The 24,729-nt window shown below is 40.5% G+C and overlaps 1 protein-coding gene across 2 annotated transcripts in view; it reads left to right on the top strand.

Moving 5' to 3' along the window:
* Window positions 1-1,121: 1,121 nt before the first annotated feature.
* Window positions 1,122-24,729, top strand: part of GUCY1B3 (guanylate cyclase 1, soluble, beta 3) — a 103,410-nt gene continuing 79,802 nt past the window's right edge. The window contains exons 1-2 of one of the 2 annotated variants that reach the window (XM_006884450.1): window positions 1,122-1,291; window positions 1,956-2,029. In XM_006884450.1, the coding sequence (XP_006884512.1) occupies window positions 1,289-1,291; window positions 1,956-2,029 (77 nt within the window). In that variant the 5' untranslated portion in view covers window positions 1,122-1,288. The remainder of the gene's footprint in view (window positions 1,292-1,955; window positions 2,030-24,729) is intronic. The other variant, XM_006884451.1, reaches the window with a different exon arrangement.

The following is a 24,729-nucleotide window of genomic DNA, read 5'->3' as shown; positions in this document are numbered from 1 at the left end:
GGCTTTAAGTCACAGGCGCATCCTGTTCACCTCACCTTTTTTTCCCTGTGGTGTGCTCAGAACATTAAACCACAGACCTCATAAAATAAATACCAACTCCAAACAAACACTTTGCAGTTCAGTTCATTCTGACTAATAATTCCTCTACAAGATGGAGTTTAACTGTCCACAAGGTCTTGAAGGCTGTAGCATCATAGGAGACTGCCCAGTGTCATAGGCTGTCCTGTAGTGTCAGAGGAGCAGACTTGCCTTCCCGCTACAGAGACGCTGCTCGCTTCCAGCCTCAGACCATCTGATTAGCTGTGTAGGACTTAATGTGCCACCAGGCTCTTAGAACATACACTGCAGGGAAAGGATGGGCCATCTTCTCATGGGTGACTTACTGCCTCAGAAAACCTACTGCAGGGTCAGCTGCTCACTTGTTTGTTAGCCCCTTTCTAGCTCATAGAACAGAGATCAGTTCTCAAGAGTTTTAAACCCCTTAAGACGACAGCTGCTGACTATGATTAGTGCCACGTTGTAGCCTACCTAGAGAAAGCACAGAACATCACTGTATCTTGTAGAGAAGTTTAATGAAGAACAGAGCTGATTTTCAGGTGCTGCTTTCTGAAGATTTTAAATGGGCCACTCGACTGGTCTCACTGATTGCACTGTAAAGTGAAAGGTGTTAAACTCAGTATTACAGGCTTTCATTCTGTCATGAGCTATTGCTGACCAAGCTGCAGAGGAAATGCAAGACCGCGATAAACACAAGGATGTACACGATGACCACAGTGGAGGATCCCTTTAATGGTTGTAGGTGTACACACACACACACACACACACACACACACACACACATACACACACCATACACCCTTCTTTAGTCCATACTACTACCCTTGCGGACAGATAAGAGTGCAAGCATATTCTTTCAGGCCTCGAATTCCATTTCTGCAAGGCGTATGGCTGGAACTTCTCTGTCATCATTGCTGTGGGCTCAAATGAAGGCCTTGTCATCAGTGTGGGGGCCGGAAAGCACTGGAGCACCGCAGTATTGAGGGCAACTGAATTCCTCCTCTGTCACTGAGGGCAAGGGAACCGGGAGGCAGCGCCCAGCCCCCTGCGGCTCGACTCGCCATTGGTCGCGACGAGGTGGCAATCAGGGCGGGCCCAAGCGACTGCGCTCGCCCTGCTCGGTGCTGCCGCCGCGGTCCGCTTACGCTGTTGCCGCTGCAGCAGCCGCCTGGGTCCCCTTGACCGCTGCCTCTGAAAGGGGGCTGCCTCCCGGGCTCGGGGCGCAAACATCATGGTGAGTCCTTAGAACCCGTCAGGCAGAATTTCCCACCATGGCCAGGCCCGGCCTGTCTGACCCGAGCGGGAGAAGGCGTGCGCCGCGCGCCCGAGCCTGGAGCGGAGGCTTGGGGAGGAGCGCGCACCGCCGGCACCGGGCAGCCTCGCTGTTTGGCTTAGCGGAGGGCAGGGGAGGTGGCAACGCTCGGGGTCGCGGCAGGGGCAGCCTGTGCCCTTCCTAGCCAGGAGGGGTTTCCGCACAGATCCGTAGCTTCCAGAGTTTGGGAAAAGAAGGTTCGTTCGGGGAGTGGGGTCTACCTTGCTCTGACCTGGCCCGGTCGGCGTCGCGGGGGAGGTGTCCAGGGAGGGTCCCCTGTAACCGCGCGGTTCCGGATGCCCAATCGTCCAATGAGCGGCGAGAGGTGAGCTGGCTAAGAGGTGTCATTGGGGTGAGGAGGGGTGAGATGAGGGATCTGCTCGGATTGTGAGGAGGTGGGAGGTGGGCTGTTTATGTCCCTAGATCCACTCTTTCTGGCTTTAAGCACTTGCAGTATAGCAAAGCCAGAGAGACCGGGTTAGAAGATTAAACCAGGGCAGTGGAAGAAGAGGCTAGCAGCGTCACCCCATCACCTTCTCCCAGCACCGGTCCTTGACGCTCAGGTTTCCCCCTCTTGTCCCCGCAGTATGGATTTGTGAATCACGCCCTGGAGCTGCTGGTAATCCGCAATTACGGCCCCGAGGTGTGGGAAGACATCAAGTAAGTGACTGAGGCCGAGAGTGGACACTCTGGGGGCGGGCGCGGGTCCCCCCATCTCGCTTCACCCCCGTCAACCCCCACCCCTAGCGACGACTGCGCGCATCCTCGGAGATGCCTTGGCCCTTGGGCTCGGCCACAGCTGTGCTCCCACGCTCTGGAGCGGCCTGGGAGGGGAGGCCTGGGCGGGACTGGAACGCGAGAGCCAGGCAAGCAGCCCCTTGGGGTCACCAAGGCCTCCAGACCTGGCCTGAGCGTGGGAACGCGCTGCCAGCGCCCCAGCGGCTCCCAGGCTCTACTGCGTCCCCGCCTGGTAGCTCTCACGCAGAGATGGGCCCAGGGGACCACGCAGGCCTCTGCGAGGGTCATGATCCCCAGGACCTAGAAACGAAAGGAGTACCTTGACTCCTTGAAAATTTAGCATACTTTGCACGCACACCAAATAGACACGCTTTTGTTTGCTGAAACGGTTTTCTTAAAACACTTCTCTTTAGACGAGGTTATCTATTTAACCTGAAATGAAGTGAAATCAGAATAAATGCTTTCATTTCCCCCAAACTCTTATTGTGCATTTTACTGTGCTGAAAGCTGGCAGTTCAAGGGGTGTATCCTAGTTTCAATATGAACTCTGAATCCCAAAGCTGAGTACTGTACTTTGGCTGTGGACGGAAATACCACACCCACCTGGGAGTTAAAGCCTGTTGGAGTGATAGGTCAGCCCTTGGGACACCCGAAGCATAATTATGCAACAGAATCCTCCTTGTCACTTCTCATGATCACGATGGTGGAATTTTCGTGTTACTTACTGTGTATTGGACCACTATCAGGTAGGTATACCGAAGTGATGTTTTGATCTTAATTACAGCGTTTAAGTGGAGTGCGAAGGAAGGGTAATTTTCAGGGCAAATGAGACCACGTTGGTAAGGTTTCCTCCGACTTCTTGTGCTCACTGACTTCATTTTTTATACAAATTAGCTAATACTACCATGCCATTTTCTTACATATACAGTTGTTAGCAATTAGTTTCAGTAGGCCTTATTATGGAGTTATATCAGAGTGGTTTTACCCCCCAGTGTTTAATGGAAATGACCTTTCACTTTTGCAAAGCAAGCTCTTTCTTCCCATCGAAGCTGTGTCATTAAGCATACTCTCATGTTCTGTAAGCCTTTTATTTTACCTACAGGACACATCTGAAAAGGAGAAAGATTTGGCAATTACGTATGTTGCTTATTGCCAGCTGAGTCTGGAGCTGACTCATAACTGACCCTCCAGAGGGTTTTTGTAGGCTGTAAATTGCATGAGAGGCAATTACACATTTTTCTCCAGAGGAGCTACTGGTGGAATCAAACCAGCTGCCTTTAGGTTAGCAGTACAGCTCCCAGTGGACTATGCCACCAGAGTATTTGAGCCAAATGAACAGTCTAAGCATTGACGATTATTTGAGGATTTCAATTTTTTACCCCACCTTATTAATACTTCCTTAATTTTTTATTTTGGTAGTTAAGAGTACAAAGATGACTGACATTAAGAGCAATATTTTAAACAATATTAACTTAAGTATAAAGTTTTTTAAGCTACTACATGAATTTTTGAAGTAAAGATATCTAGTAGGATGTATTCTCATAGGTGAAATAGACATTGTCAGATTTATTGCTGTAAGTACTATGATTAATATGTTTAGAGTGTTGACAGTCTAATAAATGGTGGTTATGATGGCCTAGTGGTAGGGAGCTGCACTAACCCAAAAGCATGTGGTTTGAATTTGCCTGATGCTCTGCAGGAGAAAGATGGGCATTCTCCTCCTGTGATTTACAGTTTCCAAGAACTCACTGGAGGATCAGTTTTGAGTTAGTTCTGATTCTATAGCACAAAACAACACCAGCATGGAGACAGTGGTGGTTCATTGATAGGATTCTTGCCATTTCATGTAGAAGATGTGGCTCCTTTCCCATCCAAACATCTAAGAACAGCCTCACTAGTGGGCTAATGGAGCAGGGTGTGTGGGGATGCTTATGTGTTGAGATCCTCTTAAAGAGGTTATAGCTGAACTACAGGCCAGGTAAATCAAGCAGGGGAAATCCTACTGATTCCACAAGCCCAATCCCTTCATGCATGGGATCTCTGGGTCAGCTGCTGCCTTGAAGCAGCTAACAACAACAGCAACTTTGTAGTTAAATAATCATGTAATTAAACAAGATTAAGAATCTGTGCTCTACCAATTTCCCATCGAGATCACTGTCAAATGCAGAGATAAAAACATGTTCTTTCTTGAGGAATGCATCTGAAGTTTAAAAAAGACATTATCAAGATATTTGTTTATATTGGCCATATTCTTCTGAGAACAAAATAATGTAAAAATGTTCAAATTCCATTGATGACAACTTATCTCTCCAAATCATGCTATGAATATTGTTACATCTTTTTAAAAATCATTAATTTTAAATGAAACGTCTGTATTTTAAGACTCATTAAAACCGTTCATTAGTTTCAAAGAGTACCCCTAATCTATTAAAGTGGTAGTGATTCAAATTACAAAAAAAACATTTTCCCACAAGTAAAATCAAGCATAACATATAGGTTTCCTTCTTTTTTTAAAAAATAACTTTTTTCTATTTTTTAAAAAAATTATTTTCATGAACATTTACAGAGATTTTTTATTTCCATTCATTCATTGTTGCATTTTTCTCCCTGCCCACTCCTCCCTCCACCACCCCTTCACTATTCTCTTTGAAAAGGAAAAGAAAAATTCCTTCATTGGTGTACAATCCCTCCCTCACCCAGTACACTCCACTATGCAATCTTCATTCTGGACTCTTGTCATAACCATAATACTCAATCATATATCGCTTTTAAACTGTTCTCTTCTTCATCTGTTTCAATGCAGTATACATAATTTATCCAGTGTTTTTTTTTTTCAGTCTTACCCTAACCCTGATTTCAGTCCCATTCTACAACAGTGGCATTATACAGTACTTGTCTTTTTGTGACTGAAATATTTCACTCAGCATAATGTCATCCAAGGTCATCCATTTTGAATATTACTGCATGAGTTCCTTGAGGTCTCCTTCTAAAAAATTTACTCAAAGATTATATACTCTGAAAGGGAAATGTTGTTATGGTAAGGCTCCAAAGACCTAGTTGTAGTTATGTGGAAATCAGAGTTATATGAAAAGGGAGGATGACCATATCACGTTGCAAAATTGAGGATAACTACATTGTTAAATAACTGTTGAACCACTGAGAACTTGGTCTAGCCAAGGTGAAACCTAACTTTAACCTTCATAGTCATTGTTACTCTTATCTCCTTCCTTGGCCATTGTAACTGCCAGACATGCATTGTTAATATGAAAAATAGTAGGAGAGTAGATTTCCCCCCTCTGTTTTTGTAAATGCAGAATGTTTGGTAACAAGATAGTTGATAAGTGAGGACAGAGTGTAGTTAATGAATATTTGTGCTAGTTTTTGGCATGGCTTTAACTAAGTCTGTGGGTGTTTCTCACCTTTTCTTGGGCACAGGTTAGTGGTTTTGATCAATAATATGGCTTAGCTCCCTGCATTTCAAGAGTTGAAGTAGATAATTGGTTTTTTACACTGAACCTATGGAGGATTATTGCAAGTTCACAGAAGAACATGCTGAGATTACTACAGCAGAGATTCTCATTGATTTTGAGCAGAAAGTAGTGGAGGAAATGAAAATGTTTGAAGGTTCATTCTCATCCCTCTTCTCAACCACAGCCTCGTCTCTGGGGAGATCACTGCAAAGATATCCATGATATTTTCAATTCAACTTTGTATGAGAAAAATCACATTAATGGAGAATTTTTATTTGAAGGGATGGGTTTCAGTAAGAACCAGACTCTTCTTTCTTCCTTTTTGGCTTATGAGAAACTACCTAAAAAATATTCGTACATTTTATATAATACTTTATTATTTGGTAGGAAATGGCTGTCTATCCTTCATGAGAAAGGATGCCAAACATTTAATGACAAATAAAACCCTAAGTAACAGAATCCAGACCAAAAATTCTAAGTGGGTAAGAGCCAAAAATGCTCAACTGTAAACTCAGTATCCACTTACACTCTCACCAACAGTATAACCATTTCACAAGATTCTAAATTCCTCTTTTTAAGAAAAATTGTCTGGCGCAGGCATTGGGAAACATTTCCTAAAGGGCTAATTGTCTAGTGCAGGCATTGAAAACCATTTCCTAAAGGTCTCCCGCTAAAACACACACACACACACACACACACACACACACACACACACACACACACACACACACACACCCCGCACATATGGTCCTCAAAATTCTTGCCTCCGGAAACTCAATGAACTTGGAGAAAAAATGAAAGTTTTGTGTTCAAGACTTTCATTCATAGGGTCGCTATGGGTCATCTATGACTCGACAGCACTTAACAAGAAGTCACTTATGACTCAAAGTAACCTTATAGGACAAAGCAGAACTGCCCCATTAGATTTCAGAGGCTGAAACCTTTACGGGAGCAGACTATTTTTCTCTTGCAGAGCAGTTGATAGGTGTGATCTGCAGTTAGCAGCCCAGGGATTAGCTCATGGTGTGGTTTTAAATATTTTAAGTGCAGTAGGCGAAGAGTTAAATTAAAGCCCCATAATATTAAAAGATAACTCATGAGATAACCTTGAGTCACAATCTACTCAACCACATAAAACAATACCAAGCATGTAGTAACTGTTCTCAGGAGACCACAAGTCAGAAGCAAGCAGTTGTCTGGATTGAACCAGTCACCTACAGTGTGCTGACCTCCTATCATATCAAAAGTGAGAGAGAGTGGAACCTACTTCAGATCTTGTTTCATTGGCTTCCTTCCAGTCTGTAGGTGTGCTTTCAAGAAGCCATGGCTTTTCTTATCCTAGATGATATGGAAAGCAAATCATCAATTTAGATTATTAAAAACATACCTATATTTTTTATTTAATCATTTTTGTTATTCTTACATCATTTCTGACTAGACAAATTATTGTCTCCAATTACTGGGCTTAATTTTAGAATCTGTTTTTTGGTTCTGTGGTGTGTTTTTTTTTTATTGTTATTGTTATTAATGTTACTGGAGAATTTTGGTTCTAAAGATGTAGTCTAAAAAAGATAAAAATTCATGATTAAGACTATTTAAAACAAACAAAAATCACTATCTTGCCAACTAGATCACGAAGAGCAATTATATTATTTAGAGTTGAGCAGAAACTGTTTAGGAACAGTTTCTAAACTCCAAATTGTTACACAATATATTAATTTCATTTTTACTATTTTCTTAGAAACTCTGAGACAAACAATTGAATCAAAATGTTGGCCTGAGAGATGTAAATGTAGATGAGATGTAAATCTGATGACATTGATAGTTGATAATTATGGGAGTAGATTCCTTTAGGAGGCTGTCAATCATCCCTCGCTATAAAGAATTCATCTTTGTTTAGTATGGTTTTATGAGATCTCCTCAATTTTGTTGCAGGACATCATGTTTTTGCATGCACTGACTCATTCATTCTATCATTCTCTCTTTTAACTTATTTGTAATGAATGTACTAGGCACTGAAGATTAAAAAAGTAAGTGGTATAAGCTTTACCTTCATGAAGAATGTAGTGTTAGGATATTTGCATTCTTACTGCATTATTATTTTTTCCCTTCATTCAAACATGGAAACATTTAGCTGGATATGATGATCTTCTACTTTTGAGACTGAGTATGCCTAATTACACCTTAATAAATAAATTATTACAATTGAAATAGACAAGGGATTTCCTAAAGCCTTTCCCATCCCTGTCCATACTGTAAACTACAAAAGATAGTTTTACCTTCATTATGCAGTTTGCAGCTTACTCATTCTACTTTGGAATCAATCTGATGTTCTTCTAATCTTCTCTAGTTGTATTTTGAAAATCAGCATAGGTTTTTAATCTTAATTTCATTAAAACAAACAGAATAATATACCATGTTTTGTGAAATTTTAGCACAATTTTCATATTCATGAGAGTTTAAATTAAATGTCTTTATCTTTTGGTACCTTTTTTCAGGTTGGGAATAAACATGTTTGTACTGTAAAATATAGTAAAACTTTTGAAAGTACCCAGAGTTTTTCCCTCTTAATAATTTCAGTTATGTGAAAATGCTTTTTTTTATAGGAAAGGATTTTCTGTATCTACATTAATAATAATGATGATGATGATAATAATAATAATAAAGCTTCATATTCACCAAGCTAAATGAATTATATACAGAAAGTTGAAGGACCAGAACTCTAAACTTGTTCTTCTGGGGTATATTTTACTGCTTCTCTTATGACAACAGTTTTAAAATAGGAGCCCAGGTTTTGTACATAGTACTTAAAATGCCAAGCTTCCTACCAAAATTTTGGCAGTCCAAATCCACCACAACCTCTCAAGAGAAAGATGAACAGTATCTCTTTTAAAGATGTACAGTTCCAGCAACACGAAAGAAGACTGGCTGTTTGTCAGACTTGACTTGATGGCACTGAGTCTTTTAAACATTATCCATTGCAAAATGAGAAATGTTAAGTTATAGAACTCAGAAACTTCTATAGTTGTAAGTAAACAAATTACAAACAGAAAAAAAAGAGAGGCAAATCATTAGGTTCAAATTATTTTTCTGTGGAATGGTTGCTCATTTGGCCTGAAAAGCAGATGGAGGAATGGCACATTAGCTTATAAATTCACTATCATTTGAAATTGTTTTTGCATATGGAACTGAATGACTGAGAACTGCCTCCTTGTACAGTCCTTCCAGTGAATTCTTTGCTTTGACTTCTCACAGCACCCAGACCAGGAGTAGGGGAGTGGCATGATGTCCAGATCTTGAGTCTTCATCAGAACCCGGTCTTGGGCTTTTTCTTTTATAATCTAAAGTTCTCCAGAAATCAAATGGGGTCTTTATTTCCCATATACTGAAATTTTTGAGAATATTTTTACAAACTTAAAAAGGATAATATGATATTGAAAGGAACATTAGAGGAGAAATTAGGAGGGGAAAAGTGTTCTGTCCCTTAATGTAACTAGAAGTGACTATGGCAAGCATTAACTAGATATTGTTGATATTTGAAAGGAAGACATGTCCTTTGTAGGCTCTCACCTCCTTTCAAAATTGAGGACACTACCACATATTTCTCCTCAGTGTACTGCAGAGTAATAGCTGTGGGTTGATAATGTGCAAACATCAACAAGAAAACACCCTTAAGGAAAGGGAACACTAACCAAACCTGTAGAACAAATCCTGTTCAAAGAGTGACACTTCAGAACAGGTGAGCATTGGCAACCTTACCTCTTATTATTCATTCAATAAATAAACACTGGGAGAGGGGAGGGAGGGATGCTGTCTTCATTGACTGTGTCTAGTAAAAACAGAACTTTTTTTTTCTGGGTCAATGAATTGAAGCTCAATAATTTATTTTCAGTATAGGAGGTTAAGCATTTGCGAATATTCATTATACCACTTTGTGACTGTGACTGACTCTTTTACATAGTCTGATTGTGACTCCTATTGAATTGTGAAATATTAAAGCATTTCATTATTGAAACTTTTGTAATAATTTTTAGGTCTATCAGTAAGCATATCCCATTTATTCCCAGTACTGTAGCCTCATCAGTCAGATTTGATTTCTTCAGCCATGAACAGAAGCAAGCAGAAAACACGTGTAGTCTAGCTAATTCTGACTCAGGGAAACCATGTGTATGTAGATCAAAGTAGTTCTGTACTCGAGTACTGAAGAGTAGGACTGCAATCAAGTAGTACTATACTCAAGAGTACTCAAGAGTAGTACTGTAGTCTTTCAGTGACTGTTTATTTTTTCCTTTAGACAAATAGATCTTTTTTCCTGAGGCATCTTGGAGTAGACTGGAACTTGTCTGGGTAGACTCAGACAGCAAATCTTTCAATTAGTTATCAAGTGTATTAGTTGCACCATGCAGTGATTCCTCCTCAGCCTTCCTGAGCTATTATGTACGTTAGGATACAACCTGTGCTTGATGAATCTCCTTTTCTTTACTCTCCCCACATCTTCCATTTTGTTGTTGCTGTGTCCCGTCTAGTTGGAACTGACTAATAGCTGACCTTTGGGCAGGTTGTCAGAGGCAGTTAATCACCTGGGAGGAGATTGCCCATCCTTCTCCTACAGAGCAGCTGGTTGATTCAAACCAAGCACCTTTGAGATTGCAGCACAGCATCTTGACAGTAGGCCACCAGAGTATTGTACATATTCTGTAGCTTTAATACATATCCGCTTTCAGGTAACAAAATCAGTGTTCCTGCTTAGAGACAGGGAGCTCTAGTGGCCTAGTGGCAAGGAGCTGTGCTGCCATACCAAAGTCATGTAGTTTGAATACACCAGCTGTGCAGTGGGAGAATGATGGAATTATCCTCTTGTGTGATTTACTGCCTCCGAAAACCCACTGGAGGACCAGCTATGAGCTGGCTCTGACTTGACTGTATCTACCAACAACAATTATAATTTGATTACTTTTTGTCTTCAGCACTACACCTTACCCTCCATAGCAATGTGTTTTACTCTTTAGTTCTCCATTGTCTAGACTGTTGACATGAAATAAATCAGTACAACTCAATTGACTTTCATATTATTAATTTCCAGAGAATAGAGTGCACACACATATTTAGCTACGGATTTATTTTTCTGTAATAATGATTGTAGAAGAATAAGGACATTTTTTACTACCTTCTGGTAAAATATAAATTTGTTGTAATGGACATTTCTTATATTGGTAAAGGTGTAACATTGTTGTTGTTGTTGTTGTTATGTGCTGTCGAGTAGTTTGCGACTCATAGCGACCCTATGCACAACAGCCCTAAACCCTGCTCTATCCTGCGCCAACCGCACCGCCTCTGACACACCCATCCCGATTACCCCAGTCACTGAATCAATCCATCTCACAGAGGGTCTTCCCCTCCTGCGCTGTCCCTCCACCCTCCCAAGCATGATGTCCCTCTCCAAGGACCCATCCCTCCTGGCAACATGTCCAAAGTATGTCAGACGAAGCCCCAGAATCCTTGCCTCCAAGGAGTAGCTTGGTTTAATCCTCTCCAAGATGAATCTGTTTGTTTTCCTGGCAGTCCATGGTACATTCAGTACTCTTCTCCAGCACCACAGCTCAAAAGCATCCACTCTCCTTCTGTCCTCCCTAGTCATTGTCCAACTCTCTGATGCATAACAAGTGATTGCAAAGACCATGGCCTGTATCAGGCACACCTTAGTCTCCAGAGAGACACCGTTGCTCCTGAGTACTTTAGAGAGGTCCCTCACAGCAGACTTTCCCATCGCGATACGCTTTTTGATTTCCTGACTGCTGGTGCCAAGAGTGTTGACTGTGGAGCCGAGCAAACTGAAGCTGTGAACAACCTCAATCTCTTCGCCATCCATCCTGACGCTACCAATTGGTCCAGTGGTGGGAATCTTTGTCTTCTTAACATTGAGCCTCAGTCCATACTGAAGGCTGCAGTCCTTGACCCTTCACAGCAAGTGCATGAGGTCCTCCTCAGTTTCAGCAAGCAGGGTTGTGTCATCTGCATAACGCAGATTGTTAATAGATCTTCCACCAATCCTGAGGCCACAATTCTCCTCATAGAGCCCAGCCTCTCGGATAATCTGCTCTGCATACATCTTGAAAAGGTATGGAGACAGCATGCATCCCTGGCATACACCCTTCCCAATTTTGAACCATGCGGTGTTACCCTGTTCTGTTCTGACTACTGCCTCTTGGTCCAAGTATAGGTTTCGCATTAGCACAATTAAATGTTCTGGGATTCCCATTCTTCTCAGAGTCAGCCACAGTTTGTTATGATCCACACAGTCAAATGCCTTTGCATAATGAATGAAACACAGATAGACATTCTTCTGGTATTCTCTGCTTTCAGCCAAGATCCATCTAACATCAGCAACTATATCCCTAGTACCACGACCCCTTCTAAACCCAGCCTGGACTTCCGGCAGTTCTCTGCTGATGTGTTGTTCTAATCGTTTTTGGATGATCTTCAGCAGAATCTTGCTTGCATGTGAAATCAATGACACTGTTCTGTAGTTTCCACACTCAGTTGGGTCACCTTTCTTTGGAATGGGAACAGATATAGATCTCTTCCAGTCAGTTGGCCAAGTGGTTGTTCTCCAGATTTCTTGGCACAACTTGGTGAGCACATCCAGGGCAACATCTGTTATCTGAAATACTTCAATTGGTATACCATCTATTCCTGAGGCCTTATTTTTTGCTATTTCCTTCAAAGCAGCTTGAACTTCTTCCTTCATCACCATAGGCTCTTGCTCATATGTTATTTCATTAAATTCTTCTGTATCTGACAATTCCTTTCTATACAGTGACTCAGTATATTCCTTCCATCTTCTTTTAATATGTCCTGGATAATTTAATTACACCTAAAAAAGGTGTAACATATAACAGTAAATTATACCATTACCTTTTTGAAGGATCAGCGTTGTTTCATGTCATCATACCTCTTTTTACGTCTTCATGACATGTGCATGTAATGAACATATTAAGAGCATCGCTGTTGACTTGATAATTTTATACACATTTTTAAATTTCTTTATATAAGACATTATTACATTGGAGCTGTGGTGCTGAAGAAGAGTATTGCATATACCAGGAACTGTTATGAGAACAAATAGGTTCAGCCTAGAGAGGGTGAAACCAAGCTGCTCCTTGGAAACAAGGATTTGGAAGCTTAGTCTGACATATTTTGGACATGTTGCAAGGAGATACAATTCCTTGGGAAGGGACATTATGCTTGGGAGGGTAGAGGGACAGTGCAAGAGAGGAAGACCCTTAATGAATTGATTCAGTGACTGGAGCAATTGGGTAGGTGTGTCAGAGACAATACAATTGGTACAGGATAGAACAAGGTTTAGCGCTGTTGTATATAGGGTTGCTATGAGTCACAGGCGACTCTATGGCACCGAACAACCACACTGGATCAGTACTAGGTCAAATCCTTCAGGTGTCTAAAAGGCAGGTATAGTAAAGCCTATGAAAGCTGGAACTACAAGGTGGAAATCTATCAGAGAAGAAAAACGAAAATATTTTCTTTTTTAAATTGAGATTCTAATGAAAGTTTATAGAGAACTTGGATTTCCATTCATTCAATTTTGCGTGTTTTCCTCCTTCCCCCACTCCCTCCTTTTCGCTTTTCTCTTTGGGAAAGAAAAATGTTCATTGTTGTACAATTTCCCACCCCCATGCCCTCCACTTTTCAATGTAGCTCTTATTCTGGACTGTTGTCACGCAGATAATACCTAATCGTATATTCTTTTTAAGCATCTCTTTCCCTCATCTGTTTTCGTGTACTGTACATTATTTATCCACTCTTTTCTTAGTTTCTCTCCAACTCAGATTTCAGTCCTGTTTTATAACAGTGACCTTTGCAGTATCTGCCCTATTGTACCTGAGATATTTCACTTAACATAATATCCTCCAGGGTCACCCATTTTGTATAATATTTCATGAGTTTCTTATTTTTCAGTGCTGCATTGTAGTCTATTGTGTGAATATACTACAGCTTCTCGGTTTCATTTGTTTGTTGGTGGGTTGTTTCCATCTCTCCGCCATTGTGAACAATGTAGCAATAAACATGGGTGTGCATATATCTGCCTGGGTGGCAGTTCTCGTTTCTTTAGGGTATATTCCCACTAGTGGAATTGCTGAGTCAAATGGCATTTCTATTTCCAACTTTTTGAGAAATCACCCTATTGCCTTCCATAGTGATTGTATCATTTACACTCCCACCAACAGTGAATAAGGGTTCCAGTTTCTCCGTAGCCTCAGCAGCATTTGTTGTTTGCTGCTCTGTTGAATTTTGCTATTCTGACTGGAGTGAGATGATATCTCATAGTTGTTTTGATTTACATTTCTCTTATAGCTAGGGATTTTGAACATTTCTTCATGTGATTGATTGTTCACAGTATGAATTTCTTCTTTGGTGAAGTGTCTGTTCATATACTGTGGCCATTTTGGGATTTGATTGTTTACCTTTATCTTGTGGTGCTTGAGTATTTTATAAATTCTTGATATAAGTCCTTTATCTGACATGTCTTTACCAAATATTCTTCCCCAGTCTGTGGCTTTCCTTTTTACCCTTTTGGAGAAGTTTTGGGATATACATGTGGATTTGATTCTTAGAAGATCCCATTCATCTGTTTTATCCTCTCCTGGTTAAAGGTTTTTCAGGATGCTTGGAAGACTGTTGATGTTGTGGATTAGGACTTCTAGAGTTCTTCCAAGCTTTTCTCTGATCAAGTTTATAGTCCTTGGTTTTAGTCCTAGGTCCTTGATCCACCTTGAGTTTGTTTGTGTATATGGTGTGAGGTGTGGGTCTTGCTTGAGTTTTCTGCAAATAATTTTTAAATTTTGCCAGCAACAAATATTTTCCATTGTAGATAGCAGAGGGGAAGTGATTAGACTGGACCTTTTCAAAGGGAAAAAGGTGCCAGATTCAGAAAAACAAGTCAATCCTCCAAAATCCTGGCTCTTTGAAGTTTTCATTGTTTGTGCTGTGCAAAGACAATGAGACTTTATAGACATATTTGTAATATCAAATAAGAGTGTTCTTGTTGTTGTTATGTGCTGATGAGTCACTTACAACTCATAGAGATGCTATGTACAACAGCTCTGAACCCTGCTGTATCTAGGCCAACTTTATTGTCTCTGACACACCTACCCCCATTACTCCAGTCCCTAAGTCAGTTCATCTCATCAAGGGTCTTCCTATCTTGTGTTGTCCCTCTACCCTCGCAAACATAATGTCCCTTTCTCTCAGGACTAATCACTCCTTGCAAGATGCCCAAAATATGTCAAATTGAAAAGGTTTGGAGATAGGACATACCCATGGCATGTACTCTTCCTGATTTTGAACCATGCAGTGTTTCCTATCTCTGTTCTGATGACTGCCTCCTGGTCCAAGGTTAGTTTTCACCTAAGTATGATCAAGTGTTCTGGATTCCCATTCTTCTCAGAGTCAGCCACTGTTTGTTGTGATCCACACAGTCAAACGCCTTTGCATAGTCGATGAAACACAGATAGACATTCCTCTGGCATTCCCTGCTTTCAGCTCAGATCCATCTAACATCAGATACACTAACCCTAGTACCACGACCCCTTCTAAATCCAGCCTGAACTTCTGGAAGTTCTCTGCTGATGTACTGTTCCAGTCGTTTTTGAATAATCTTCACAAGAATCTTGCTTGCATGTCATATTACTCATATTGTTTAATAATTTCCACACTCTGTCAGGTCACCTTTCTTTGGAATAGGAACAAATATGGATAAATTCCAGTCAGTTGGCCATGTTGTTGACCTCCAGATGTCTTGGCACTACTCGGTGAGCACATTCAGGGCATCATCTGTTTTTTGGAATATGTCATTTGGTATGCCGTCAATTCCTAGAGCCTTGTTTTTTACCAATTCCATCAGAGCAAGTTGAACTTCTTCCTTTATTAGCACACATCCCCCGCCCCATTTCATTTTGGATCTAATAATATATATACATACTGTGATATACTATACTGTATGTTGAGCTGACAACTGAAAATTAGGTGTCTTGAATCCACCAGTCATCCCACTAGAGAAAGGTGGGCAGTCTTTCCCCATATATTTTCCCATATTACCCAGGTCTGTCCTAAACGTAATGTAGTAATCATAAGCCTAAAAAGCCCAAAACTCCACACCCACTGCTGTCCACTCAGTTCCCATGCACAGAAAGCTATTCTTATCCTGCTAAAAAAGATGCACAATCTCTCCCTGTAAAGGAAGAACTTGGGAAATCATGTGCATAGGTGTTTGTACTTTCTTAATTAGAGTCAGTCTGCTCCAAAACAGTAGGTTTGATTTGGTTTTGGCAGCAAGGGGAAATGGAGAAAAAGTGATGTCAAGCCATTTGAAGACTGCCTAGTAGCAGAATCTCAGAAGTGACAAAGAATTCCTCGAGGGCTGACACGGAGAAAACTTTCTCATAAGACCAGTACCCTGAATCCACACTTTAATTTAAAAAGAAAATAGATGTTTGTGAAAGCCACATGCAGGAGTATTGCTCTTTGAACAACTCTAGAAACCAAGACATACTCCTAAGTAGTTTTCAGAAATTATTTTATATAGGATATTATGCTTGGAAGTGTGGAGGGAAGGCAAAGAAGAGGAAGACCTTCGATGAGATGGGTTGACACAGTGACTAGGGTAATGGAGAGAAGTGTGTCAGAGACAGTGATACTGGTTCAGGATAGGGCAGAATTCAAAGCTGTTGTACTTAAGGTCACTATGAGTCACGGGTGACTCGACAGCACATAATAGCCATACAAAAGATATCTTCATCTTCCTTGTTTTATAAGTGAAACAGACCTGGGAAATGAAAAAAAAAATCTGCGTCAAACCTTTTATTAACTGTTAGCACAGGTTTGAGCATAGGTTGCTATGAGTGTGAATTAATTGAACACTAGAAGGTGGGAGATTTTGGGTTTTTGATGTTTGAAATCACTACATTACATTTTAAAAGGATATGGATAATGTGGAAATATGTTTTAGTACAATTAGTACATACTCTTTACCCCTGAAATGTTCAAATGTTTTTATAGGTATTTGATTGGTTAAATGGTGATTTCATTTGTCAGTCAGCACATTTATTAAAGAAAATCATCAATATAAAACATTCTAAGCAACTTAATTTGTCTTGAGAAGAGCCTGCACCCTTATGCACTCAGTAGGCGGTACTAAGAATGACGCTTACGCTATTGTGTCTAAGCTATTTAACTTGTCATGACAGTACTGAAAACTGCTCAATTTCAGATGTCTTTGCATTTGGTTTCATAATCTAGGCAGTTAGCACTAAGGGCGTCCCATGGCAAACTGCACATAATGAGAAAATATTCAATGAGGTATCAATATTGATGTTTCTTTGTCGACAACTAAGGAGCCAATGTTACTTATAAGAGCATTTGAGGTTACTATTTATGTTGCACTTGAATGAGTGAATGCATTTACTTGAAAAGACTGACCTTTACTGACTGAAGTAGGGTCCAAGCAGGAAGTTGTCTTTGATATAAAGGACTTCTGTCTCTCCTCTTGGCAGCTTCCGGAAACTTTGGGGATTTGGACATATTGTAAATTGTCCATCACATTCAATGGTATTATAGCATACTTCACAGACACTCAGAAATGCTTCAGAAATGCCTCAAAATGCTTTACAAACATTCAGAAAAAAAAAAAGGCAAACAACAAAACACTATAAACTTTTCTGTTTTTATATATTATAAACAATACATTTTAAAACTGGTTGTGAACTTTGTGGGCAACATTGCCAATAACATATAATTGAATGCTTTTTAATAGGATTCGTGGAAAACAGTAAAGAAATACACTACATTCATTTATTTTGAAACATGTACACCCTCATTGAGCACGTACTCTGTTGTTATTATGTGCTGTCGATTTGCCTGTGACTCAAAGCTCTGAACCCTGTCCTTTCCTGATATCATGATCAGGATAATGTAATATGGTATCCTATCACTTCCTTCACCATCTTTATCCTGATGTGCTTTTTTCTGGCAGCATTTTTGATTTCTCAATAATTATAAGATTTGGTTATGTTATATTTTATGGCATTAACAAAGAAGTTCCAGGAGAGCAGGGACCTTTAACTGTTCCATTGATTAAAGTGTTTAGAAAAATGTCTGTGACAAAATAAGAATAATAATAAAAAAAAATCTACTATCGTCAGTCCTTTGTTGCTAATGATTTCCAAGATTTGGCATTTCCAAGATTGTAAACTCTTAAAGGAGAAAGTCACCTTACCTTTGTTTGATTAATTTGCACCACTATCCCTCTGATCAATAACTCTTCAGGTAAGGTACTAAACCACCTAGGATCTTTGGAACATCCCAGGACCTTAGTAAATATCTATGGTAAAAATTCTTCCTTCCAGAGAATATGAGCAAAATGAATAATTAAAGGGAGACTCAAATTTCCTAAAAAGTTTCAAGATGAAGGTAAGTCAAGAGTCCTAAATATTCTGACTAATTTAATGGAATTTAGTGTGAAGGGACTGCTGGTGACCTAGTGAGTAGAGATTTGCTCTGCCAACCTCATTGGCAGGAAGTTTGAATTCACCAAATGCTCTGAGGGAGAAAGATGGACAAACTCTTCTCATGAAAATTACAGCCTCTGCAAACCTGTTGGAGGGTCAATCAGTGAATGTGAAATCGTCAAGAGAAATGGGTTCTTTCTGTCTGTGTACTATTGTTTAATTTCTATTCCCGTCTTTCTCTGGAGAGTGTGTGCTGTGGTGGCTTAGTGGTAAAGTATTGTGCTCCTGAGAATTGTGGGTAAGACTTGAATTTACCAGCATGTCTGCAGGAAAAAGACAGGTACTTTCCTGTGCTGTTTACTACTGCTGGAAACCTGTTGGAGGGTCAGCCATGACTAGGTTCCAACTCTGTGGTATATCACAGAAACTACAATTGGCGAGAACAGTGGGCCAATCATTCAAGGAAGCAACAAGTAAAATAGTGTTATATTGAACAGAGAGAGATGAGAAAGAACGCATGGATTTACAGCTGGGAGATTTCCTAGAAAATAGCCTTCCTTCTGTTTTGTACAAAGAGATTGTATAGTCTTTCTGTACCTCCATTATTTAATGGCTGTTATGAATGAGTGACTTTTTAAAAAAAAACAACAGAGTTTATTACAAGCTCTGGTGGTGCAGTCCATAGAGAGTTCCACTGCTAAACCCAAAGCTGGGCCTCTCTGACCAGTGGCTCTGAGGGAGAAAAACAGGCGCTGTAATTAAATTTATTCTTTTTAAAGAGAAATGGGGCCTGGTGGAAGTATGAATTAAATTACTTATATTTTATTGTTCATACGTTATCAGGATATTCTGAGACAGGCTCCAGTATTCTATTCTGTAATCCTGTGCCATTTCATGAATAGCATTAATGGAAGATGTGTATCTATACATTATTTCTGTCTTTAAAATTTTGGAAAGTCACACTGTTATTAAAGTCACACTTTTGGTATTAAAAAACCTTGAAGTCTTTCAAGAACGGTATTCTTTTGATTGCTAGGACTCTGCTATGTGTATTTGGAAAAAGGAAAAAGAATTTCACATCATTGACCTCCAGTCCATTCTGGCTTATAGTGACCCTGTAGGGCCTTTCAGAGACAGTTAATCTTAATGAGACGAGATGGATTATCTTTCTCAGCTGTGGAGCAGCTGGTGGTTTTGAAACTTCAGAGGCTCACAGTCTTTTTGGGTAGTAGCACAGCATGTTATATAGACTGGGCCATCTCTTTCATATCTGTATTTAGAAAATCTTAGAAGATTCCTGAGTGGTGCAAAGGGTTTGTGATCAGCTGCTAACTTAAAGGTTGGCAGATCAGACCCACTCAGTAGTGCTGTGTAAGAAAGGTCTGGCCATCTGTTTCTGTAAGAATTATAGCCAAGAAAATCCTCTGGAACACTTCTACTCTGAAACGTGGGGTGGCCATGAAATAGGGACTGAAGGCAGGGAACAACGACACCATCAATGATATGTTTATTGCTTTTTAATGACTTAGAACATACATTTCCACACATTATCTCCTTATCATTTTGGAGGATTAAGTTTTTGCTCCCATTTAATGAATGAGAGGTTCTAATGCTCTTTGCTCTTATGGTTGTGTGATTTTTTTTCAGAGTCATTCAGCTGGTAAAATACAAACTCTGCCCTGATGGTCTCCATACATGCTCTTTATATACACTGTTGTTCATGACAACAAGCAAATAGACCATGTGCTCTGAAGAGGTTATGGGTGTTTTAAAGGCCTCTATCTCACCTTGACCTCACATGCCATGATTTGGAATTTTGTGTGGAGAAGACCCAGACACTGTAGCCATAAGCAGCAGCGGTAACAGCACAGCTTTAAAGGGAGTGAGAGATACTGATTTGGTTCTGCCAGAGCAGTATTTAAGGAGTTGTTTAAGCCACTGTGTTGGAAGCTTACCTAATTATAGTTGTTAATGCTACTTGTATTTTCCTGGTAACGTATAGATGAATTGAACTGCCTGATATATATGCTTCATCCATTGTTGGGAATCTAAAGTCACATGGAAAACATCTGGAAACTTTTCAGCTCACTTTTACATTTTGGACCAAGAATCCCACTCTTTTCCCCTTATTTGGGTACTTGTTTCAGAGAAGTAATGAAATTCTAGCAAAAGAAATACATTTATATTATCATAATGAGTATTTAAACTGACAATAATTTTCTTTCCTGAACACTATATATTTTACCTTACTAGAGGAAGTGGGAGTAGCATCTACTTTCTAAACAACATGCCTCTGGAAACTCTATGAACTTTGAGAAACAGTGATAATTAATGTTTCAGGTCTTTTGTTCTTAGGGTTGCCATGAGCCGTACTAGGCAACAACAGCAACAACAGAGTTAATAGAGGAGGCTTTGGTGGACCAGTGAGTATGGAGCTGCATTGCCATCCACAGGTGCACGGTTCTAATCCATCAGCTTCTCCTCAGCTCAGAAGGAAAATGGGCAGTCTCCTCTTTTGTTATTTACAGCCTCAGAAACCCAGTAATGGGTCAGCTATGTGTTGATTCTTACTTGATGGCACTGAGTATTAATTTCATTGAGAGTTAATGGTAGGGTAGCATCGGCAAGAGGGTCCTTAAGGGGTTAATCTGGTAGCTATACTTCTTCCATGTAATTTACAATCTCTGAAAACCCTTTTTAGAGTCAGCTCTGAGATGTTTCCAACTTGGGAGCAATGAGTTCAAGTTTTTTGGTTGGTATTTGGTTTTGTAGTTTTGGCTTTTTTGGTTTTTTTTGGTAGTGTAGTTGTTGTTGTTATGTGCCGTCGAGTCGCCTGTGACTCATAGCGACCCTATGTACAACAGCCCTAAACTCCGCTCTGTCCTGTGCCAATCGCACTGTCTCTGACACTCCCATCCCAATTATCCCAGTCACTAAATCAATCCACCTCATAGAGGGCCTTCCTCTCCTGTGCTGTCCCTCCACCCTCCCAAGCATGATGTCCCTCTCCAAGGACCGGTCTCTCCTCACTACATGTCCAAAGTATGTTAGACGGAGCCTCAGAATCCTTGCCTCCAAGGAGCCACCCGGTTTAACACTCTCCAGGACAAATCTATTTGTTTTCCTAGCAGTCCATGGTATTCTCAGTACTCTTCTCCAGCACCACAGCTCAAAGGCATCAGTTCTCCTTCTATCCTCCTTGGTCATTGTCCAACTCTCTGATGCATAACAGGTGATTGCGAAGACCATGGCCTGTATCAGATGCACCTTAGTCTCCAGAGAGACACCACTGCTCTTCAGCACTTTGGAGAGGTCCCTAACAGCAGACTTTCCCATGGCAATGCGCCTTTTAATTTCCTGGCTGCTGGTGCCAAGACTGTTGACTATGGAGCCAAGCAAACTAAAGCTGTGTACAATCTCAATCTCTTCACCATCCATCCTGATGCTGCCGATTGGTCCAGTGGTGAGAATCTTTGTCTTCTTGGCATTGAGCCTCAATCCATATTGTAGGCTGCAGTCCTTGACACTCTGCAGCAGGCGCTTCAGGTCCTCCTCAGTTTCAGCAAGCAGGGTTGTGTCATCCGCATAACACAGATTGTTGATAAATCTTCCACCAATCCTGACACCACATTTAGGTAGTAGTTGTTGTTATTGTTTATTTTTAGAGTTAATTAGTGAGATGTTAGCCAAAGTTGGATTTTTAAGTCATTATCCTAGCCCCCTCTGGTCTCCAGTTACCTCAACTGAAGACATATTGCTGTTGTTTGTTGTTAAGTGCCCTTGAGTCATAGATGACTCATAGCGACCCTATGAACAAAAGACGTGAACACCTGTATAATTTTCATCGTTTGTCCAAGTTCATAGGGTTTCCGGAGGCAAGCTATTTCAGAAGTGGATGCTACTGCTACTTCCAAGCTTATTTAATTGGAAAGCTCCACTAAACACTGTCCACCATGGGTAACCATTGTCGCATTTAGCACATCAGTGTCACAGTGTTTAGGATCACAGCAATCACAAGTTACCTCCGTACAGCAAATGGACAGACTACTTAGAAGAATATTTGACCAAAAGCAATTAAAACCAGGCCTGAGGGCTGCAGATTAAAATCACCCAGAGGCTTTCCATACCAACAGAGAAAAAGCATACCTCTGAAGCCACACAAATTTTCAAAGGCTGCAGGTCCACCAATGCTTCAGCTTCTCATTGGTTCCCAGCAAGAGGCATCCAGCCAGCCTGATAGGACCCAGAGACTTTTCATACCAACAGAGAAAGAGTGCAACTCTGAAGCCACATGAATTTTCAAAGGTAGCAGATCCACTTCTCATTGGTTCCCAGAAAGAGGCATCCAGTCAGCCCAAGAGGACCCAATGACTTTCCATATCAACAGAGGAATCAACTGCAGACACATGGTCTTGTAAATCATCAACAGCTGTGGGACTAGGATAAGAGAAAGATTACTTCCCCCACTGAGGAGCAACACTGTGGCAGCAAGACTTGAGGGAGGCTGGAGCAAGACACTGGTGAGGGTGAGACTGTAGTGGGGAGATCCTGGTGATGGTGGCGTGACTAAGGCATTGCTGTGGAGAAACTGTGGCAAGTTGTGACCTGCGGCTTCGTGCTTTTGTACTAGCTACAGTTAAAGGTTTTGCTGTTCTTGCTGGGTGCTTGAAGGAGAAGCTAACTTATAACTTCTCTGCAGCAAAACTTGCTAGATGATTTGGATTGGCTTGCTGAACTGAAACCGGAGTCTGGATTAATTGAGGAATTGTGCTTTGCGACTTCTGGGCTAAAACTTGGATTTGCACTGTGTGATATTTTTGCCTCCCTCACTCCAACTTACTTCCCAAGTAAACCTCATTCTTAATACAGCAACTATGAGCCTGTGAGTTAACAATGAGTAAATGAACCTGTTGCTGCTAGTGTGGGTCTAGAGTTTGAACTATGGACTCTATCTGCTTTCTACTCTGAGGTGGTGAGGGGCTGTCCTATTCTCCCTCCTTCAGGCCCTTTCAAGGAGAAGCTCATAGCCCTGTGTTCTCATGCTGCATTGTCTGCTATCTAAACAGTAAGCTAAGGATATATCTGAAAGTTTGTCCACTTGGCATCTCAAATTTAATTTTTTAAAGAAATGTTAGAATAATATGCTAAAATAATGCTCAAAGTAAGTGAGGCGGAGCTTCAAAATCCTATCATCAAAGGAGAGACTTGGTTTCACCCTCTCCAAGACATAGATAGATATAAAGATGATATAGATGATAGAGATAGAGAGATGATAGAGATGACAGAGATAGAGATAGATGATATAGATGATATAGATATAGATGATATAGATATAGGTATGGATATATTGATAGATATAGATCTTACTCCCAACCCTCAGTTCACTCCTACAGTCTTTCTCAATCTCCTTGACAGTAACAGTGTCATTTCAAATGCTCAAGTCAAAAACCTTGTTGTCATCCTTGATTGCTTGCCTTCAACATTGTAAGAGCCAATTATATTGAACTTAACTTTAGAAAACATCTACATTTTGACCCCTTCTCATTCACATAATTACTTCCACTTCTGAATAGAGACACCAGAATATTTTTTATTTTTTTAATTTTAATTGAGATTTTAATGAAAGTTTATAGAGAACTTGGATTTCCATTCATTTATTGTTGCACATTTTCTTCCGTACTCACCCGTCCTAATTCATTTTTCTCTTTTAAAAAATAATTGTTTCCTAAATTAAAAAAAGAATTGTTTCATTGTTGCACAATCCCCCTCCTTCCCTCAGTCTACTTTGCTGTACAGCCCTTATTCTGGGATGTTGTTATAGAAATGATACTTAATCACATATTACTTTTAAAAATGTTCTTTCCCTCATCTGTTTCAATGCAGTGAACATTATTTATTGGCTCTTTTCTTAGATTCCCCCAACCCCCATGTCAGTCCTGTTTTATAACAGTGATATTATGCAGTAATTGTCCTTTTGTGACTGAGATATTTCACTCAACCAGCATCATTTTATAGTAGCCTCCTGCCTGACCTACTTGATTGTTTTCTAGACAGTGGTCCATTTTCAACACAGCAGCTAGATGGATTCCCTGTATGCTAGTCAGGACATATCACTTCTCATATCAGTGTTAGTACCCTTCATCTCTTTCAATTAAATATAGTATAGGGATAATTTTCAACAGAGTCTGAACAGTTCAGCTCCTTATTATCACTGACCTCATTCCTGTACAGCTTCTGTTTCCCCTCTTCTTTCTATTTCAGCTACAATGCCACTGCTGTCCTCCTGCACCCCAGGCATGCTCCACTGAATGAACCCTTTGCACTTGTTATTCCTTCTTCCCAGAACACATTTGCCCCAGATTGCTCATGACTCATGCCCTTAACCTCCTTCAGACGTGACTCATGTAACATCTTCTCAGTGATGTCTTCTTGAACTCCTTATCCCCTTACTTTGCTTTTTCTTCTTCTTTCCTATATGTGTGAGTGTGCATATGTATGTGTGTATATCTATCTCTGTGAAGAAGAATCAGTGGTCGGAAAACATGGGCTTGGTGACAGGAATGAGGCTGGAGATAGAATGATTGAATTTTGTAAAATCAATGACTTATTCATTGCAAATACATTTTAT

Source organism: Elephantulus edwardii, unplaced genomic scaffold, assembly GCF_000299155.1.
Source record: "Elephantulus edwardii isolate Elephantulus edwardi_28Jun2011 unplaced genomic scaffold, EleEdw1.0 scaffold00034, whole genome shotgun sequence".
NCBI classification, from domain to species: Eukaryota; Metazoa; Chordata; class Mammalia; order Macroscelidea; family Macroscelididae; genus Elephantulus; species Elephantulus edwardii.
This window is presented reverse-complemented; position numbering and strand designations above follow the sequence as displayed.